The sequence below is a fragment of the Vulpes lagopus genome, chromosome 12, assembly GCF_018345385.1.
Source record: "Vulpes lagopus strain Blue_001 chromosome 12, ASM1834538v1, whole genome shotgun sequence".
NCBI classification, from domain to species: domain Eukaryota; kingdom Metazoa; phylum Chordata; class Mammalia; order Carnivora; family Canidae; genus Vulpes; species Vulpes lagopus.
Window position 1 is genome coordinate 13,868,735 of NC_054835.1, and position 17,455 is coordinate 13,886,189.

The window sequence follows — 17,455 nt, forward strand, 5'->3', positions numbered from 1 at the left end:
GAGGGAAAAGCAGGCTCCTCATGGGGAGCCTGATGTGGGACTCGATCCCAGGACCCCCAGGACCACGTCCTGAGCCAAAGGCAGAAACGCTCAACCACTGAGCCACCCAGGCGCCCCAGGAAATGGCATTTGAATTTGATGAAAAGATGGAAGGATCTGTGCTTCCCAAATTACAATTTGAGAGCATGACTCCCAGGCCCCATCCTAGACTTATGGAATCAAAGTATTAGGGGCAGGGCACAGGGATTTTGCATTTTTCTTCCAAATGATTCTGTGCCAAACTGGACACTTACTGCCCTGTAGCTTTTACTTTTAGAGAGAGTCTCCTTGATGAACTTTCGGGACCCTTCCAACCCCTGGAGCCTATGGTTCAGGGAAGGGAACTTCTCAGAGGCAGGGTAGAGAGAGGATCAGGACTGCTTCTGGTCAGATGGCAGGATGTAGAAACACAGGGGCCTGCCTCGCTGTGGCTGTCACAAGTTCTAAAACTGATCTCAGAGATGCCCGCCTTCATCCCAGTGCCTGTTCCCTCTCATTTAATTTCACCTGTTGTGAGGAGGGGTACAGTTTGAGCAGCCTAGATTAGGCCCTTCTCTTGCTTTGGGAACATTTCAGACAGTTGGTTTGAACTCTCTCCCGGCATATTTTGTGATCCTGGGTCGTGGTTGCCTGCATCTCCACGCCCCCAGCCCACCTGTCTATTCTAGGTGTGGTACAGAGTTCTTTATGCTGTGGGCGCTGGGGCCTGCTTGGCAACTGGCTCCCAGGGAGGCTGGGTTCTAGGCGAGCAGCGGGTGCCCTGGGAACACACACTTCATCACAGGGGTTACAGGAGCCACGAATCTGGCAAGACTCTCTCCCAGCCTGCGGTGAGAATCATCGTGGTCCCCCTAAATCAAGCCCCGCAAATGTTCCTTATTCCCTCTTCACTTCCTGCGCTGTAGGTCCTGCCTCCCCTGGCCTCAGTTTCCCCATTTATTCAATCAATTCACCCCCCCACCCAGAGTTGCTCTGGGAGTAGAAAACGTGGGGTTGCTTGAAAAGCTGCCCTTCCTACTCTCATCTCCTTGCCCCTGCTCCTCCAGTGCCAGATTTCTGATTTCTGGCGGGGGTGGGGGTGGGTGGTGGCTCACGCGCGGCCTACGCCTTAGGGATGCCTGCAGGCGGGGAGGAAGAGGCGGGAAGGAAGAGGGCGAGGCGGCGGCAAGGTCGCTCCCAGCGCCACCACCCCCCGCCCCGCACCCCACCCTCCGCGCTCCGCCCCCCGCGCTCCGGCCGCCGTGCTCCCCGCCGCCGCGCGTGCCCGCCCGGCGCTCCTGCCCTTCGCGGACGCTGTGCCCAGGAGCCCGGGGCAGGCGGCCGGCGGCGGCGGCGAGAGCGGCTCCCATGCGGCAGCCGCAGGGCGAGGGGCCGCAGGCGCAGGCGAGACAGCGACATGGGGCAGGCGGGCTGCAAAGGGCTCTCCCAGGCGCTGTTCGACTACAAGACCGAGAAGTATGTCATCGCCAAGAACAAGAAGGTGGGCCTGCTCTACCGGCTGCTGCAGGTCTCCATCCTGACCTACCTGGTGGTGTGAGTTCTCCGGGGCTCTCAAGGGTGGGGGAGGCTCTGGCCGCAGCTGTGCCCCTCCAGGGCCCGGGGACCGATGTGCGGCCCCCGTGCTGGGGAAGGGGCTCTTGGGCGTGAGGGCGGCGGGTAAAGAGGGAGCCCTCTGTTTGCCCACCCGCCCCGGAGGTGATGAGCCCCTGGGAGACTTCTGCGTCCTTCATGGGGGCAGCTTCCGACTCACGGGCGGAGCTCTGGGTGTTAGGGCCACCCGAGGGGGAGAGGCGCAGGGGGCTAGGCTCCAGCTGTTGCCGCGAGAGCCTCCCGGGCCTGCTGGCCTGGTGCAGGCCCAGGCACCCGGTGGGTTATTTATAATCACGGAGCTCATGCGCTGAGCTCCTGTCTGGGGCAGCCCATCAGCCTGGCATGTCCCAGCACTGCCTTCTGGTGGACTCACCCCACCCCTGGCTGGCCTCTCTGGTGTCGACAGGGGGTCCTGCCCAGAGGCCCTCTACCCTCACCCAGCTGGACTTCCCTTCCCCTTCACCCCCTCCCACCGTCAGGGGACAGGGCAGCTCAGCCAGGCACTGTTCAGAGCCCCAACCCCCAAGGAAGGAAGAAACAGGTGTTAGGAGGAAATGACACCACGTGAGTGGGTGGCACATGTGCCTCTCTTACTGCCTCAGTGAATGCTGTTGAGGCCTTCCTATTTCCTGACTGGGGGAGCAGCACAGCTCTTCATGGGAGGGCCACTTCACTAGGAAGCGGAGTGCCCCTAGAGCTGCGTCCCCCAGGCACACCAGTGCCTCCCACCTGAGGGCCTTTGTACATGCTGCTTCTCAGCAGGCATGCCTCTGCTCCTCCACTTGATTAGCGCCCACTGGTCCTTCAGACCCAGGTTCTTGAATAACTCCTCTGATATGTTCCAGAGGGATCGTTTCCTTAATGTCGGACTCCCATCCAGGTTGGGGACACCCTGAAGGCAGGCATGGCATCACCTAACTGCTTAGGAAGTAGGTGTGAAATGAATGTGTGTTGTTCCTTGAGCATTTGCCGAATGTTTCTGTCCAGGCTGTGCCCTTTGTGTCCCACTCATTGTCACAGCCCTCTCAGGTTCCCTTGAGGACAGGAGAGTCTAGTCTAGGTCTGCCCCAGAGCTGAAAAGCCTGTGCACATCCTAGTGGGCACCTGCTACACAGAGAACCCTCACTGGCAACCTGGGAGGTACAGGGCAATCTCCTCCCAGCATAACCTCAGGCTGGCAGCCTCCTGCCCTCTCATGCCCTTCATTTTCCCCACTTTCCCAAGGGATTAATCTGGGCAGGCTCTGACCTTAACAGTAATGTCCACAATAGGCTGATGGTTGTATTTATTTTCTTCCCTGGCTGGGTACTCACGGTGCTAAGCAATTTACATGTGCCATCTCATTAAAAAAAAATTTTTTTTTAAAATTTCGACATCATTTTATTTTTTTTTTGTTATTTATTTATTTTTCTTTTTTTTATAATACATTTATTTTTATTGGTGTTCAATTTACCAACATACAGAATAACACCCAGTGCTCATCCCGTCAAGTGCCCCCCTCAGTGCCCGTCACCCATTCACCCCCACCCCCTGCCCTCCTCCCCTTCCACCACCCCTAGTTCGTTTCCCAGAGTTAGGAGTCTTTATGTTCTGTCTCCCTTTCTGATATTTCCCACACATTTCTTCTCCCTTCCCTTATATTCCCTTTCACTATTATTTATATTCCCCAAATGAATGAGAATATTCAATGTTTATCCTTCTCCGATTGACTTACTTCACTCAGCATAATACCTTCCAGTTCCATCCACTTTGAAGCAAATGGTGGGTATTTGTCGTTTCTAATGGCTGAGTAATATTCCATTGTACACATAGACCACATCTTCTTTATCCATTCATCTTTCGATGGACACCGAGGCTCCTTCCACAGTTTGGCTACTGTGGACATTGCTGCTAGAAACATCGGGGTGCAGGTGTCCCGGCGTTTCATTGCATCTGTATCTTTGGGGTAAATCCCCAACAGTGCAATTGCTGGGTTGTAGGGCAGGTCTATTTTTATTATTTATTTTTAAAAAGATTTTATTTATTTATTCATGAGAGGCACAGAGAGAGAGACAGAGAGAGGCAGAGACACAGGCAGAGGGATAAGCAGGCTCCGTGCAGGGAGCTGACATGGGACTCGATCCCAGGACTCCAGGATCATGCCCTGGGCCAAACAAAGGCAGGCGCTAAACCACTGAGCCACCTGGGGATCCCCTCGACATCATTTTAGACCTGCAGAAAAGTTACAGGGGTAGTACAAACTTTTTAAAACATCCTTCACCTAGACTCCCCAGATGTTAACATTTCACTACATTTGAGTTGTCCTTTCTCCTTTTTTTCTCCACATATGCATAATGTGTGTGTATACATGTAGTTTTTTCTGCTTAAGAGTGAATTGCAGGGACACCTGGATGGCTCATCAGCTGGGCGTTGGCTCAGGTAATGACCTCGGGGTGTGAGATCTGGCCCAGTGTTGGGCTTCCTGCTTAGTGGGGAGTCTGCTTCTTTCTCTCTCTCTGCTTTTGTCCCCACTCAAGTGCTCCCTCTCTCAAGTATATAAATAAATAAATATATAAAGAAAGTGTAAGTTGCAGACATTATACCCCTTTACTATTAAATACTTCAGTGCATATTTCTTAAAACCAACAAATTCTCTTATTTAACAAAGTACAGTTAAGAAAATTAGGTAATTAACCCTAAAATAATATTATTTTCTAACTATGGACCTCTTATAAATTGCCTTTAATAGCAAAAAAAAAAAAAAAAAAAAAAAAAATCAATCTGAAATCCTGCCTTGCATTCATTTGACTTATCTTCTTAGTCCCCTTTAATCTGGAATTGTACCTGAGACTGTCTCTGTATTTCATGACATTGACGTTTTTCGAAAAGTACAGGATTTTTATTTTATTACAACTTTTTAATTGAAGTAAAAGTCACCTAGTATGTAATTCACCATTTCAGTTATTTTTTTTTAAGATTTTACTTATTTATTCATAGAGACACAGAGAGACACATAGAGGCAGAGACCCAGGCAGAGGGAGAAGCAGGCTCCATACAGAGAGCCTAACATGGGACTCAATCCTGGGTCTCCAGGATCACGCCCTGGGCTGCAGGCGGCACTAAACCGCTGCGCCATCAGGGCTGCCCACCATTTCAGTTATTTAAAATTATACAATTCAGTGGTTTTTAGTTCATTCTCAGTGTTGTACAACTATTGCCACTATCTTATTTCAGAACCTTTCCATCACCCCAAGAAGAAACCCATGTCTATTAGCAGGCAGTCGGAATACTCCCTGACCCCCGGCCCCTGACAATACTAATGTTCTTTCCATCTCTATAGATTTTCTGGACATTTCATATACATCAAATTGTACAACATGTAGTCTTTTTTGGGTCTGGCTTCTTCATTTATAATGTTTTCAAGGTTTACTCATAGCTTGAATCAGGACTTCATTCCTTTTATGGCAGAATGGTACCCACATTTTGTTTATTCATTTATCTGTTGACAGACATTGGACTGTTTCTACTTTTTGGCTGTCACAGATAATGTAGCCAAGGACGGCCATGTACAGGTTTTTGTGTGGATATATGTTTTCAGTTCTCTTGGGTATATATTTTGGCATGAAGTTGGTGGGTCAACTACCAAGCTGTTTTCCACAGCACCTGCAGTATATTCATATCAGTGAGGTCCAATTTCTCTGCATCCTCATCAACACACCAACACTTGTTATTTTGCTTTTTTTTTTTTTTTTAATTATAGTCACCTTATTTGGTGTGAAATAGTATCTCATTGTGGTTCTGAGTTTCATTTCCTTAGTAATTAATGATGTTGAGCAAAATTCTTTTCATGGGCTTATTGGCCATCTGTATATCTTTGGAGAAATGTCTACTCAAATCCTTGGCCCATTTTTCTTTCTTTCTTTCTTTCTTTCTTTCTTTCTTTTTTTTTTTTTTTTTTTTTTAAGATTTTATTTATTCATGACAGAGAGAGAGAGAGAGGGAGGCAGAGACACAGGCAGAGGGAGAAACAGGCTCCATGCAGGGAGCCCAACGTGGGACTCCATCCCAGATCTCCAGGATCATACCCCGGGGAAGAAGGTGGCGCTAAACCGCTGGGCCACGGGGCTGCCCTTGGCCCATTTTTCAATCGGGTTATTTTTTTCATTGCTGAACTGTAAGAGTTCTTTTTTTTTTTTTTTTTCCTTTTTTAAATTTAAATTCAATTTGCCAACATATAATATAATACCCAGTGCTCATTCCGTCAAGTGCTCTCCTCAGTTACCCAGTTACCCCAACCTCCTGCCCACCTCCCCTTCCACAACCCTTTGTTCGTTTCCCAGAGTTAGGAGTCTCTCATGCTTTGTCACCCTCTCTGATTTTTCCCACTCATTTTCTCTCCTTTCCCTTATAATCCCTTTCACTATTTCTTATATTCACCGGTATGAGTGAAACCATGATGATTGTCCTCCTCCAATTGACTTACTTTACAGAGCATCATAACCTCCAGTTCCATCCACGTTGAAGCAAATGGTGGATATTCGTCCTCTCTGATGGCTGAGTAATATTCCATTGTATATAGAGACCACATTTTCTTTGCCCATTCATCTGTTGAAGGACATTGAGGCTCCTTCCACAGTTTGGCTATTGTGGATGTAAGAGTTCTTTATATATTCTGGGTACCAGACCCTGACCAGTATATATGATTTGCAAATATTATTTCCCATTCTGTGGATTATCTTTTCACTTTCTTGATAGTGTCCTTTGATGTACAAAAGTTTTTAATTTTGTTGAAGTTCCACTTATCTATTTTTTCTTTTATTATGTGTGTTTTGGGCATTAGAGAGTATAGGATTTGTACTCTCGTTTTGTAGAGTGCCCCTCAGTTTGGATTTGTCTGAGGTTTCCTCATGAATAGTTTCATGTTGGGGCTTCTGGGTGACTCAGTCAGTTAAGCCCCTGCTTTCGATTCAGGTCATAATCCTGGGGTCCTGGGGTTGAGTCCTGCATCGGGCTCCCTGCACGGTGGGAAGTCTGCTTCTCCCTCTGCCCCTCCCCCTGCTCATGCTCTCTCTCTCTCAAATAAATAAAATATTTTTAAAAAGAACTTCTGTTAATGAATAGTTTCATGTTATGCACCATCTCCTTTCACTGTCCTCGCCCTCAACCCCTCCCCGCCTGGAAGAGAGGCACTGTTACTAACTCCCCAGAGTTCATTGGCTCTCCTGAGGTCACATCACTAGGGCTTGGGTGTGCAGGTTTTGGCTCAGCCTTGGCCATCTTCAGGGCCTCAGCCCCTGAGAGCAGTCGTCTCCTGGTTCTGGGATTGCTTGTCACCTCTGCTGTTTGCAGGATGAGGTTTTAGGCAGCAGTGGAGTTGTGACCCCAGCTTAGGAGCTGGTGGGAAAGGTGAAACCTCTGGGGAAGATTCCCTGAGGGCAGCAATGAGGCTGATGCCCACCTGTTGGCCCTTTCCTTGCAGTTGGGTGTTCCTGGTAAAGAAGGGTTACCAAGACACTGACACCTCCCTGCAGAGCAGCATTGTCACCAAAGTCAAAGGTGTGACCTTCACCAACACGACTGAGCTCGGGGAGCGGCTTTGGGATGTTGCTGACTACGTCATCCCACCCCAGGTCTGAGCCCCCCATAGCACTGGGCCCTGGGCTAGCATGGCCTGACTCAGGGTGGGTCACCTAGGGAGCTGCTCAGTTACCTAGGGATTCCCTTGGCCCAGGACAGCTGCCAGGGTTTGCAGATGGAGACCCTGCGCAGACCCTCCCCCCTACATCCATCCCCTGCCCTCCTCTACTGTGCCTGTGGGACCAGTCCCTTCCCAATAAGCCCTGAAGCTGTAGAGACCAAATGAGGCCCCTAGAACGTTCAGGTCACATTGAGTCAGGTGGCCTGCTGCAGAGAACCGCTTCCTTGTATTAGCCACTGACCTTGGGAAAGGCTCCCTGGCCTGTTCACCATTAGCCTGGGCCCAGTCATTGGCCACCCAGTCCTGTCCTCTTCTCTCAGACTTGGGCTTGGATCCCAGGGACTGAGGTCAAAATAGGAATTCGGGGAGGGGGCAGTTTGGGACAGTGGGCCTGAAAGGGACTTATCAAAGGATATCTACTCAGAGACTTAAGAGTGAGTGGGCAGATGAATGGGATCCATTGATTCTGTGGCCCCATTGTCCTCAACACCCATGCGGAGACCCAACCCCCTGCCAAGCACTGGGAAAGAGGGTCCCCAAGAGGCAGGAGGATGTCCCTTAACTCCTCTCTGGCTCCTCAGGGAGAGAACGTCTTCTTCGTAATCACCAACTTGATCGTGACCCCCAACCAGCGGCAGGAGACCTGTGCTGAGGTTTGATTTGGTGCAGAAAGCAGGGGAGGGGTGGAAGAGCCTCCAACAGAGGTTGGGGTCTACCCCTCTCCTGACGCAGAAGAGGGGGGTTTCTATCTCCTCCAAGTGCCCCAGAGCATGTATCTGCATTGTTTGGGGGCAGAAGCAGGTTCTCAAAGGGTGTGTGGCTCCTCTTGGGCTCCTGTCCTAATTCCTGGGATGGAACTTGGCTCTGAACTGGGGCCCCTGTGGGGGATTTCCCCACCCAGGTGTCCTTTCTTTCTGGCAGAGTGAAAGCATTCCGGATGCCTGGTGCTATACGGACAATGACTGCCCTCCTGGGGAGCCAGTTGTGGCTGGAAACGGTGAGGCCTAGAATGGCCAGGGTTGGGAGCAAAGTGGGGGATGGATCCGGGAGGCTTCTAGCACTGTCTCCGTCCCTATCCTGCAGGAGTGAAGACTGGCCGCTGCCTGCGGGTGGGGAACATGCAAAGGGGCACCTGTGAGATCTTCGCTTGGTGCCCAGTGGAGACAAAGTCCAGGCCAGTGTGAGTGGCTATGGCCTTGGGACCCTGAAGAGCTACCTGGGCAGTGAGTGGGTCTCAGCCTGATGGTGGAGACATATCTACTCAGATCCTCTTTCTGAGGACACTCCACAAAGGCCTGAGGACCACCCCAACATGAGCAAATTAATGGTTCTTGGCAAAGAACCAGGGGACCCAGGGAGAAGGCAGGCCTCAGCCCTGCCATAGGCCTGGGAGATGTACTGTGGGAGCAGGGGCAGGGCCTCCTGGACAGACTCTCCTGGCTTGGTTTTCAGGAAACCACTCCTGGGCAAGGCTGAAGACTTCACTGTTTACATAAAGAATTTCATTCGTTTCCCCAAATTCAACTTTTCCAAGTACGTGGGACTAGGTTATTGGGGATCTAGGGCCTGCCTCCTGTTATTGTGCATGGGCCTGTGTGCATGGGCTGTCCGTGCGTGTGACGCCTGTGTGTGAATGAACCACTGGGTGATGCTGGAGCACCCCTTCCCCTTGCTGTGGGAGTGTGGTTCTGTCCTGAGTGCAGTAGGTTGCTGGGGGTGCTGTGGGGGCAGTAGTCAGGACTTGAGTAGGGGCTAAAGTTAGGGACTCAGCCTAAGCCAGATAAAGGCCCAGCAACTCCTGGGTCAGGCTGGCTCTCACCTGAGAACAACCAGTCTCAGCTTCATTTCACTGTTCATGGCCTCCCATCCAGGACCAATGTGCTGGACACCAAAGACAAAGCTTTCCTCAAGTCCTGTCAGTTTGGCCCCAAGAACCCCTACTGCCCTATCTTCCGCCTGGGGTCCATGGTCAGCTGGACGGGGAGTGACTTCCAGGAGATAGCCCAGCAGGTGGGTGGTGTGCCCTCAGGGAGCCGGGCCTGCGGGTCTGGGGGCCTGAGAGCTCTGGGTCTGGGCTCTGTAAGGAAGAGGGAGGTAATTAGGGGGACCTGTAGGATGGGGTGGCCCAGGGATGCACAGCCTACAGAATTCGGGCACCCAGTGAGAGCCACACTGAGCACCTGCTGTTTGGTTCTGAATCCTTGGGACATCCGTTGAAATTGAGCTGGAAGGAGCCCCATTGGCACATTCTGGCTCTTGTGTAAGGCACCCATCCCAGCGTGGGTGCTCACTCAAGTACTTCCCTTCTTCCTGGAGGCATGAAGCAGGAGGATTCTGGGGTTGGGTGCTCTCAGCAGCCTGTTTGCTCAGCCACTCCAAAGGCAGGGCTAGGACCCTGGAACTCCCACCTTCTTCCAGGAAGGATGTTCCAGGGGCTGGCTGACCATGGGCCTGTGTACTTTCCCCATCTTGTCCAGCTCTTTCTGTGACTTCTCTCCATCTCCACAAAGTCCTGTGCACTGATTATTATCTCTTCTTCATCAGGGTGGTGTGATAGGAATTCAGATTGAATGGGATTGTGATCTTGATAAAGCTCCTTCTGAATGCAACCCTCACTATTCTTTTAGCCGTCTGGACAACACATTTTCAGGAAACTCAATCTCCTCTGGGTACAACTTCAGGTAACCAGGACCAGACTCACTGTGTTGTTACCCTGTCCATGTTTTGTCTTTTTCTGAGTGCTAGCACCATGACAACCCTTACTTGGGTAGATATTAGAGTGGGAGGTATGGGGACAAGGAGCTGTGGAGAGGTGAAGGGTGGCAGCTAGGAGAGGAGAGGTTTCTGTCACCCTGTGGGCTCACCAGGAGCTGAGGCTTGGCTTCTTAGCTGGGTCACTTCCTTCAGTGCTTTGGTGGCCCTGAGTCAACCCAGCATATCATGGAAAAGCCCTTGCCTCCCAGGGGAATGTCTGTAAGGCTTTCACAGATCTGGATGCATCTTTACCATAATGTTAGCAAGAGGGTCTGTAACCTCTCCCAGTGCTGCTAAGAGCAGGGTCCTGGGATGCTTATAAATATCCAAAGCAGCCAAATATGTGTTGCCAAGCAGGGAAGGTCTCCCTTAGGTTTGCCAGATATTACCGAGATGGAGCTGGAGTGGAGTTCCGCACGCTGATGAAAGCCTACGGGATCCGCTTTGATGTGATGGTAAATGGCAAGGTATGTGCAGTGTATCTCCCATTCTGAGGCTGGGCAGGTCTAGGGTGGGTCATGTTGGAGTCCCTGGGACCCATCCCTGTTCACCCTGCATTGTTCCTTTGTGCTACAGGCAGGGAAGTTCAGCATCATCCCCACAATCATCAATATTGGCTCTGGGGTGGCGCTCATGGGTGCTGTGAGTACTCCCCTCCTCACCTTTACTCTCTGAGCGCTGGCAGGGGAGGGGGAAACTGCTTGAAAGGTGCTGTCCTGATGTTTCAGGAGGAATGAGAACAGGTGAGGCCAGGGGATGCAGGTAAAGAAGGACCTGACACGTCCCCTGACACCTGCCAGCACTCCCCATGTAGCAGTCCCCACCTGACTTTCCCCAGTTTCCCCAGAGAGGCATCTGCCTGCAGCTCTGGAGCAAGGGGTAGGAGTGGGGTGGGGCTGGGCTTCTCTGGGATCCTGGGTTGGTCCCTGCACTTGGAAGCTTCATTTCCACTGCTGTCCCAGTGGAGACGGGATCCAGCTGGATCCAGCTAGATCCAGGGTTTCTCAGCTGTGGCTCTGTTGACATTTTGGGCCAGATAATTCTTTTTTTGTGTTGAGGCCCTCTGTGCACTGTAGGATGTTAAACAGCATTACAGTAGATACCTGTACTCACCAGGCGCCAGCAGTGCCTTCTTCCCTAGTTGTGACAACCAAAAATGGCAATCCAGAAATTGCCAAATGTCCCCTGGGGAGCAAAGTCACTGCTAGTTGAGAATCACGGGGCTTGAAGATGAGCAGTAGGGACACCAGGCTATAGTCCTCCCTCAGGTCTGTCTGTCAGCTGGGCCCAGCGGGGCTCACAGGAGAGGAAGTAGTTGCTGAAAGGGAGGCAAAGGTTTCCTCCGAGCTTCTTGTCATGCCTTATGTCTTGATCTTCTGGAAGTTTTTTTTAAAGACATAGGAGCTGTTGGTGAGGGGCTCACGCCCACACCAGCAAGCTCCTTGCCGGGGTTTCTGGCCACCTCGTCCTCTCTGCCCTCTCGGTGCTGGCTTTGGGCAGGACCTAGGATGGACTTTTTATGGAGACCAGGAGAACTGTGTAACAGTATCACCAAGTAACAGGATTCAACAAGGCCGTTCTGAGAGGTGTGGATGCAAGTGAGTCCCGGATGATTCCTCTTTACTGCAGGGGACCATTGTTAGGGAGACTTGGACATTTGCTTACATGACTTTCTTAGAGCTGGGCCACTCTCAGTGTTTACTGCCACATGGCGTGGGTCAGTCAGAATGCAAGAGCACGGGAGATCTACCTGGAAAATACATGTGACAGGAAATGTGGTATAGAGGCTAGGTTGGGTGGAGGACTGTTCTCTGTGGAACGAGGAAGTGATAAATAACATTTTGGGCATCTCAGGGGGGTCAGAGTGCCCAGAGTCAGAGGCCCAGTTCACCTGTGAGTCTGTTCCTTGGCCCCCAACCCCCCTCACCTTGTTGTCAGCCCTGCAGGAAATTCTCCCTTCCTCGGGCCAGTGGGTGGAATGGCCCTTGGTGCAGTGTTTGGACTACATGCTCTGGTCTGAGGCTCCCCAGAAAGGGTGTTGGTGGGTTCCAGCTGGGTTAGCTCTGTCCTCATCCATCTTTCCTTGACCGTCCTGTCATCCTTGTTCCTCAGATCCCCTCCAACTCATCTCTCACAGTTACTACGGGAGGGACCAACCCAAATTTCTGTGTCCTGCCTGTGTTCAAGGCTCTTCAGTGTCTTCCCTAAGGGATTAGGACCAAGGCCTCAATGGCATTATAAGAAAGTTTACTGGCTGGTCCCCATCACACCTCTCCAGAAGTGTCACTCACTTTTGCAACATAAGCCCTGTGGAATTTCCTTTGCTTCCTCCGCAATGCCCTTCCTGGCCCCCCCCCCCTTTTTTTTTGCTTTGTATGAACTCCTATTCAACCCTCAAGACTCAGCCCAGGTATCCCTCCCCAGGCTGAGTCCTGTCTTCTGTCTACTTCCTTGCTCCTGTCCTCATCATAGGATATGTCACTGTCATAATTTACATATTTGCCTCCTGCACCAGAGGGACGGTTCCCACAGGGTCTCATTGTCTTAATTCTCCTGCACCCCAGTGCAGTACCTGGCAGATGGTGAGTGCTCAGGAGACATTCGTTGAAGACAGGATTGCATGGGGCCAGAGTGGTGCAGGGGGTGCTTGGCCTGACAGAATGGATGGACCCAGGCTAACTCTGGCTCTACCATGGACCAGCTCTGTGGCCTTTGACAAAAGTGCCTCTTTCTGAACCCAGTGTCCTCATCTCGTCGTTGGGGATGGTGATGCCCCTTGGGGGTTGGCACAAGATCAGATGGGATGTACTGTGTGTCAGGTGGCAGGGCACTTTCTGGAAGTCTAGGATTCTGGTCGGAACCCCAACTCTTCTGCCACAGGGGGCTTTCTTCTGTGACCTGGTACTAATCTACCTCATCAAGAAGAGCCACTTTTACCGAGACAAGAAGTACGAGGAAGTGAGGTCAGTTATGCTTTGTCCCCAGCAGGGTGAAGGGACCCTCCTGGGGCCACCTTGATCCCCTCCCCTTCCCTGGCCTGAAAACTCTACCCCGGTTGGAGGTGGGGCTGAATCACTGGGAGCTCCTTGGAAGGGCCAGGGAGGTGGAATGTTCTGAGAATGGGCTTTATAAAGAACTGGATTCTGGCTTACAGCACCTGGCAGCAAAAAAAGGCAGGGGACTCAGCCTCCAGGCCTGAATCAGGTGCTGTCCACTCTGGGACTTCAGACAACTCCCAGGCTTCCTTGTGCCTCAGTTTCTCTCTCTATGAGCCTTCTAGCGCTTACATTTTAGGATTCTTGGACTTGGTAGTCCTGGTGGGCTGGGTTGAGGGGAGCTGGAGTAGTAAGATAGGAAAAAGATGGATTTCTTGTTTTTTCCTGTGGGGGTCTATTTCTAGGCCTCTCTGAGCCCTGAGTGTGGTGGTGGTGGTGGTGGTGGTGTGTGTGTGTGTCTGCTAACAGCAGTGGAACACAGTCTAAGTGGAAATGCCTTAGGAGATGTCTGTGGGCAGATTGGAAAGGGAAGACGGCTGTGGCCCAGCCATTCTGGAGGAGCTGGGCTCCACGTGGGCACCTTGGTACTCCCTCCACCCCACCACAGCACATTGTTCCCCATTCTCCGGATTGAAGCTGCCCTGGGTCAGGCTGAGCCCTCGGGCATGACCCTGATGGAGCCCTCATTGTACCTCTACCCCTCCCTGGCAGCTGCAGGAGGAAGAGGGGTGTCCCCCCCAGGGCGAGGGGGGTCTACAGGGCCCACCCTCACCAGCTTGGAGAAGGTGGGCCGGGCTCTGCAGGCCAGGGTTAACTAGGTCCTGTCCTGCCCAGAATCCTACAGGTCGTCCCGGGGCTTGCAGAGTCCTCGCAGCAGGGTGGGATCCCAGAGGCAGAGGAAGCGGAACATCCAGAGGCGCAGCCCAGAGGCAGTAGCCAGAAGGGGAACAGCTGCAGGTACCAGCAGCATCTGGAGCCCACCAGGTGAGGGGCTGCCGGTCGGAGGACCCGAGACTGAACCTTGCAGAGACAGCCAGGCCCTCTCCCCTGCTGCCCGCTCCAGGGTGACCTGGCAACATGGCAGGACGGCCAGGATGTAGGAGAGCCCATCCACGCTGGACTTTGTGGGGAGGGGGTGCTTTAGCCCCTCCAAGATGCTCGTTATTTCCTCCAAGCCCCTAAGTCACCACAAAGTCCACTTGCTGTGCTGTCCCAGCATTAAGACAATAACAGTGCTACCGTTGACTCAGGCTTACTCTGCCAGCCACTTCTCTTTGTCTGCATCAGCTCATTTCAATTGCTTAATGAAGTGGACACTAATAGTCCCTATTCTACTAATGAGGAAACTGAGGCGAGAAAAGTTAAGTAGCTTGCTCGAGTCACAGCTAATAAATGGCTGAGTGGGATTTGAACATAGAATCTAGAATCCAATTCTTCTCCATCAGGTTTTCCTCCCTTACCAAGTCCCCCATGCCCCTACTCCTTATCAGATGCTTTCCTTGCCTGTTGCTGTGGGAGGCTCCAGGTGCCCTCAGGGGACCACCACAGTGCCTGCTGCTCATTGCTGGTGTGGCTTCAGAGACTCCCCAACATATGTCTGGGCCGTGGCCAGGGGCCCCCAGACTGCCCCTCTCTGCGAATGCTCTATCTGCGGTGCTGCCAGTGAGGTGGCTGTGGGGCAGGGGGGTGGGGGGCTCTGCCTTTAGGCCATCCATGTCCACAGGGCTCCCAACTGTCCCTGTGTGCCCCCTACCCACACACAGGTCTAGCCACCTGGGCAATGGAAAAGTGCATATGGAGCAGCTACAGAACCTGCGGACAGCGGAGGCATAGCCAGAGCTGCTGGTTGACAGCAGATTTGGTGAAGATGTCGGGGCAGAACAGCTTGTGGCTCTGAAGTAAAAATTGTGTTTGCATGGACAGGTGCTTCCAGGCACAGCCATCTCTTCTGCACCTCAGGATCCTGCTACGAGCTTTTTGTTGTGTGTATTGTATGTGTGGCGGGGAGTCTGCTAGGGGCCAGAGTGGCTCAGATCTAGAAGAGAAGGCTTTGGAGAAGCAAGTGGGGGAAGGCCAGAGGCCTGGGTGGTATTCGAGTGTTTTCATTTTTCTAAGAACCTAGTTGATTGATTCATTCACACAATAAACATTATTTGCTCTGGGCTGTGCCCTCTCCAAGAGATGCTTAAATGAGATGCTGACCTGGCCCTCAGGGATGGGAGCACACATGGAATTCCCTCCAGAGCCAATAGACATCACAGCCAGGCTCAGCTCCTCTGGCCTTCCTCCAACCTCTAGCTGAGACTTCACAAACCCCTGTTGAGAATGGCGGCTCCTCAGAGAAAGACTTTAGCCAACATCCAAGGGGGATATTTGGCTTTGCCCTCAGAGATGAAATTTAAAGGTGGCCAAGGAGGCAACCAGGAAGGGACTGGATGTGCAAGGAGGCAGCTGGCCCTTGAGAGAGGCAGCCCCTGAGAGCTTCCAGCTAAGGTGGGGAAGGGGAGGCACAGAGGCCTCTACCCACCACCCAGTCCACCCACCCACCCAGCCTCAGGAAGCTTTGAGCATAGTGTCTCACCCAAATGGGAGATGATCTGCCTGTGTCATTTGTCTCTTGCCGTTCCATGCGGCTGGGTGTCCCTGGCTTCCCTCCCTCTCTCCGCAAAGCCTGGGTCTGAAGGGCTAATGAGATATAATAGGTGATGCTCACTTGGCTGGTGGAAGCAGTTGTCAACTGGGAGGCCCAAACTGTCAGGGGGCCTGGCCCCTCACCCCAGACTTTCCTACCCCACCTTACTCTAGCCCACCCCACCCTGCAGAATGGTGCTGCTTCCCCCTCTAGTGGCTGCAGAGCCTCACTACTTCATGTGTGGCCTGTGGACTGGCAATATGGGCATCACCTGGGAACTTGTTGGAAATGCAGTCGCTGCCCCATCCAAATCAGAACCTGTGTTTCAACAAGACTCCTAGGTGACTGTTGTGAACATTGTTGTTTGAGAGCACTGGTTAAGGAGATAAGCAAAGCCTGGCTCCAAGGAAGGAAGAGGCCAGCTTTGGTAGGTGCTGCCAATTTCCAGGTCAGATAGAGCAAGAAGATTACACCCCATCGCCACCCCCAGGAAAGGGGCAAGCTCAATGTATTTGAATTAAAATATTTTGACTAGATAATTTATGTTAAAAGATTATAGACAGTGAAAAGCTTCCTTCCCACCCGTTCAGAGGCAACTTGTGTTACCAATTCCAAGAGGCTCTCCTGTTTTGCTGACAGCCTACCGGGTTACTTGTGCCCTTACTCAGGAAATGAAAAGTTCTTTTCCTGATGTCTGCAACACCAGACCAAGTCTCCTGTCAGAAAGGGACACGGTGGAGTACACTGAGTGGGGGGGGGGGGGGGGGGGGCGTCGCTCACTTCTCCCTCTCCCAGTATCTGAGGAGTCCCCATGTAAACCCAAGGGGAGAGACGTAGAACTCATCACTCACCATTGTCTGATGGCTCAGTAGCCAAGGCTTGCGTGCTGCCTCTGGCCCAAAAAAGACCCAGTGTTTGGTTTGCACAGACCCTGGCCTAATGCCACCTACCTGGTATGTTCCTAATGATTAATTCCATGCCTTGGGAGTGCCATGATGCTGGCCAATGGGATTTGTAAACTGAGTGCTATCAAGGGGACCAGCCATGAAAGAGCTAAGTGCCCTCTACCCCTGTTGTAGGGGTCACCGGGACTAACTAGTCACGGCTGCCTTTGTGCCCCAACGCCTCATCAGTTCTTCCTTTCTCAGTGCTGTAAAGGGGGAACAGGATTTCCTCCAGGTGTCTGAGTACCCCAGCTAAGGACAACAGTGTCCTGCAGAGTCCCTAAATCACCCCCACTTGGAATGGCATCTTGCATGTCTGAAAAAGGGCTCCACTTGATTGCAGCCCACCCTCCTCCACCCAGATGATGCAGCTCCCCTCAAGAGCATTCTCTCCAGGGACTCTTCAAAAGGCACACCTTTCTCCCAGCTGTTTGTTTCCCCTTAAGCCGAAGTGCACAGACTCAAAGGAGGAAGGAAAGATGGCAACCACTGTCTGGGACCTGCCTTATAAATGTATTTTTATTTGGCTATAAAACAATAAAAGGTTTTAACTTGAAAACTATTTTTTTTTTTTTTTTAAGATTTTACTTATTTATTCATGAGAGACACAGAGAGGCAGAGACATCGGCAGAGGGAGAAGCAGGCTCCCTATGGTGGGACTCGATTCGGGGACTCTGGGACTCCGGGATCATGGGGAGCTGAAGGCAGATGCTCAACAGCTGAGCCACCCAGGCATCCCTTGAAAACTAGATTTTCCCCCCCTTCCTATCTTTTCAGTCACTCTGTCTCAGAGGAAAATGTAAGGAGAAAGTGAGAAAAGAGG

The 17,455-nt window shown here is 51.9% G+C and overlaps 1 protein-coding gene across 2 annotated transcripts; it reads left to right on the forward strand.

Annotated features, from left to right (window-relative positions):
* The first annotated feature begins 1,246 nt into the window (after window positions 1–1,246).
* Window positions 1,247–17,191, forward strand: P2RX5 (purinergic receptor P2X 5). Of its 2 annotated transcripts, XM_041726490.1 has the most exons (13): window positions 1,248–1,572; window positions 7,088–7,238; window positions 7,888–7,959; window positions 8,228–8,303; window positions 8,390–8,486; window positions 8,759–8,839; window positions 9,178–9,316; window positions 9,851–9,987; window positions 10,434–10,527; window positions 10,637–10,702; window positions 12,941–13,023; window positions 13,891–14,040; window positions 14,820–17,191. In XM_041726490.1, the coding sequence occupies exons 1-13, from the start codon at window positions 1,436–1,438 to the stop codon at window positions 14,887–14,889; spliced, it is 1,353 nt and encodes a 450-aa protein (XP_041582424.1). In that variant the 5' UTR covers window positions 1,248–1,435; the 3' UTR covers window positions 14,890–17,191. The 2 variants fall into 2 exon arrangements, with proteins under 2 accessions (XP_041582425.1, XP_041582424.1); XM_041726491.1 differs by lacking the exon at window positions 10,637–10,702 and having other exon boundaries at window positions 1,247–1,572.
* Window positions 17,192–17,455: the final 264 nt, after the last annotated feature.

What these genes read in the sequence shown, in the direction of transcription:
- P2RX5 (XM_041726490.1), top strand. Translation starts at nt 1,436, where the DNA reads ATGGGGCAGGCGGGCTGCAAAGGGCTCTCCCAGGCGCTGTTCGACTAC. An exon ending in ATGTGATGGTAAATGGCAAG is followed by an intron (nt 10,528 to 10,636) that starts GTATGTGCAGTG and finishes TTTGTGCTACAG; the next exon opens with GCAGGGAAGTTCAGCATCAT. An exon ending in GGGTGGCGCTCATGGGTGCT is followed by an intron (nt 10,703 to 12,940) that starts GTGAGTACTCCC and finishes CTTCTGCCACAG; the next exon opens with GGGGCTTTCTTCTGTGACCT.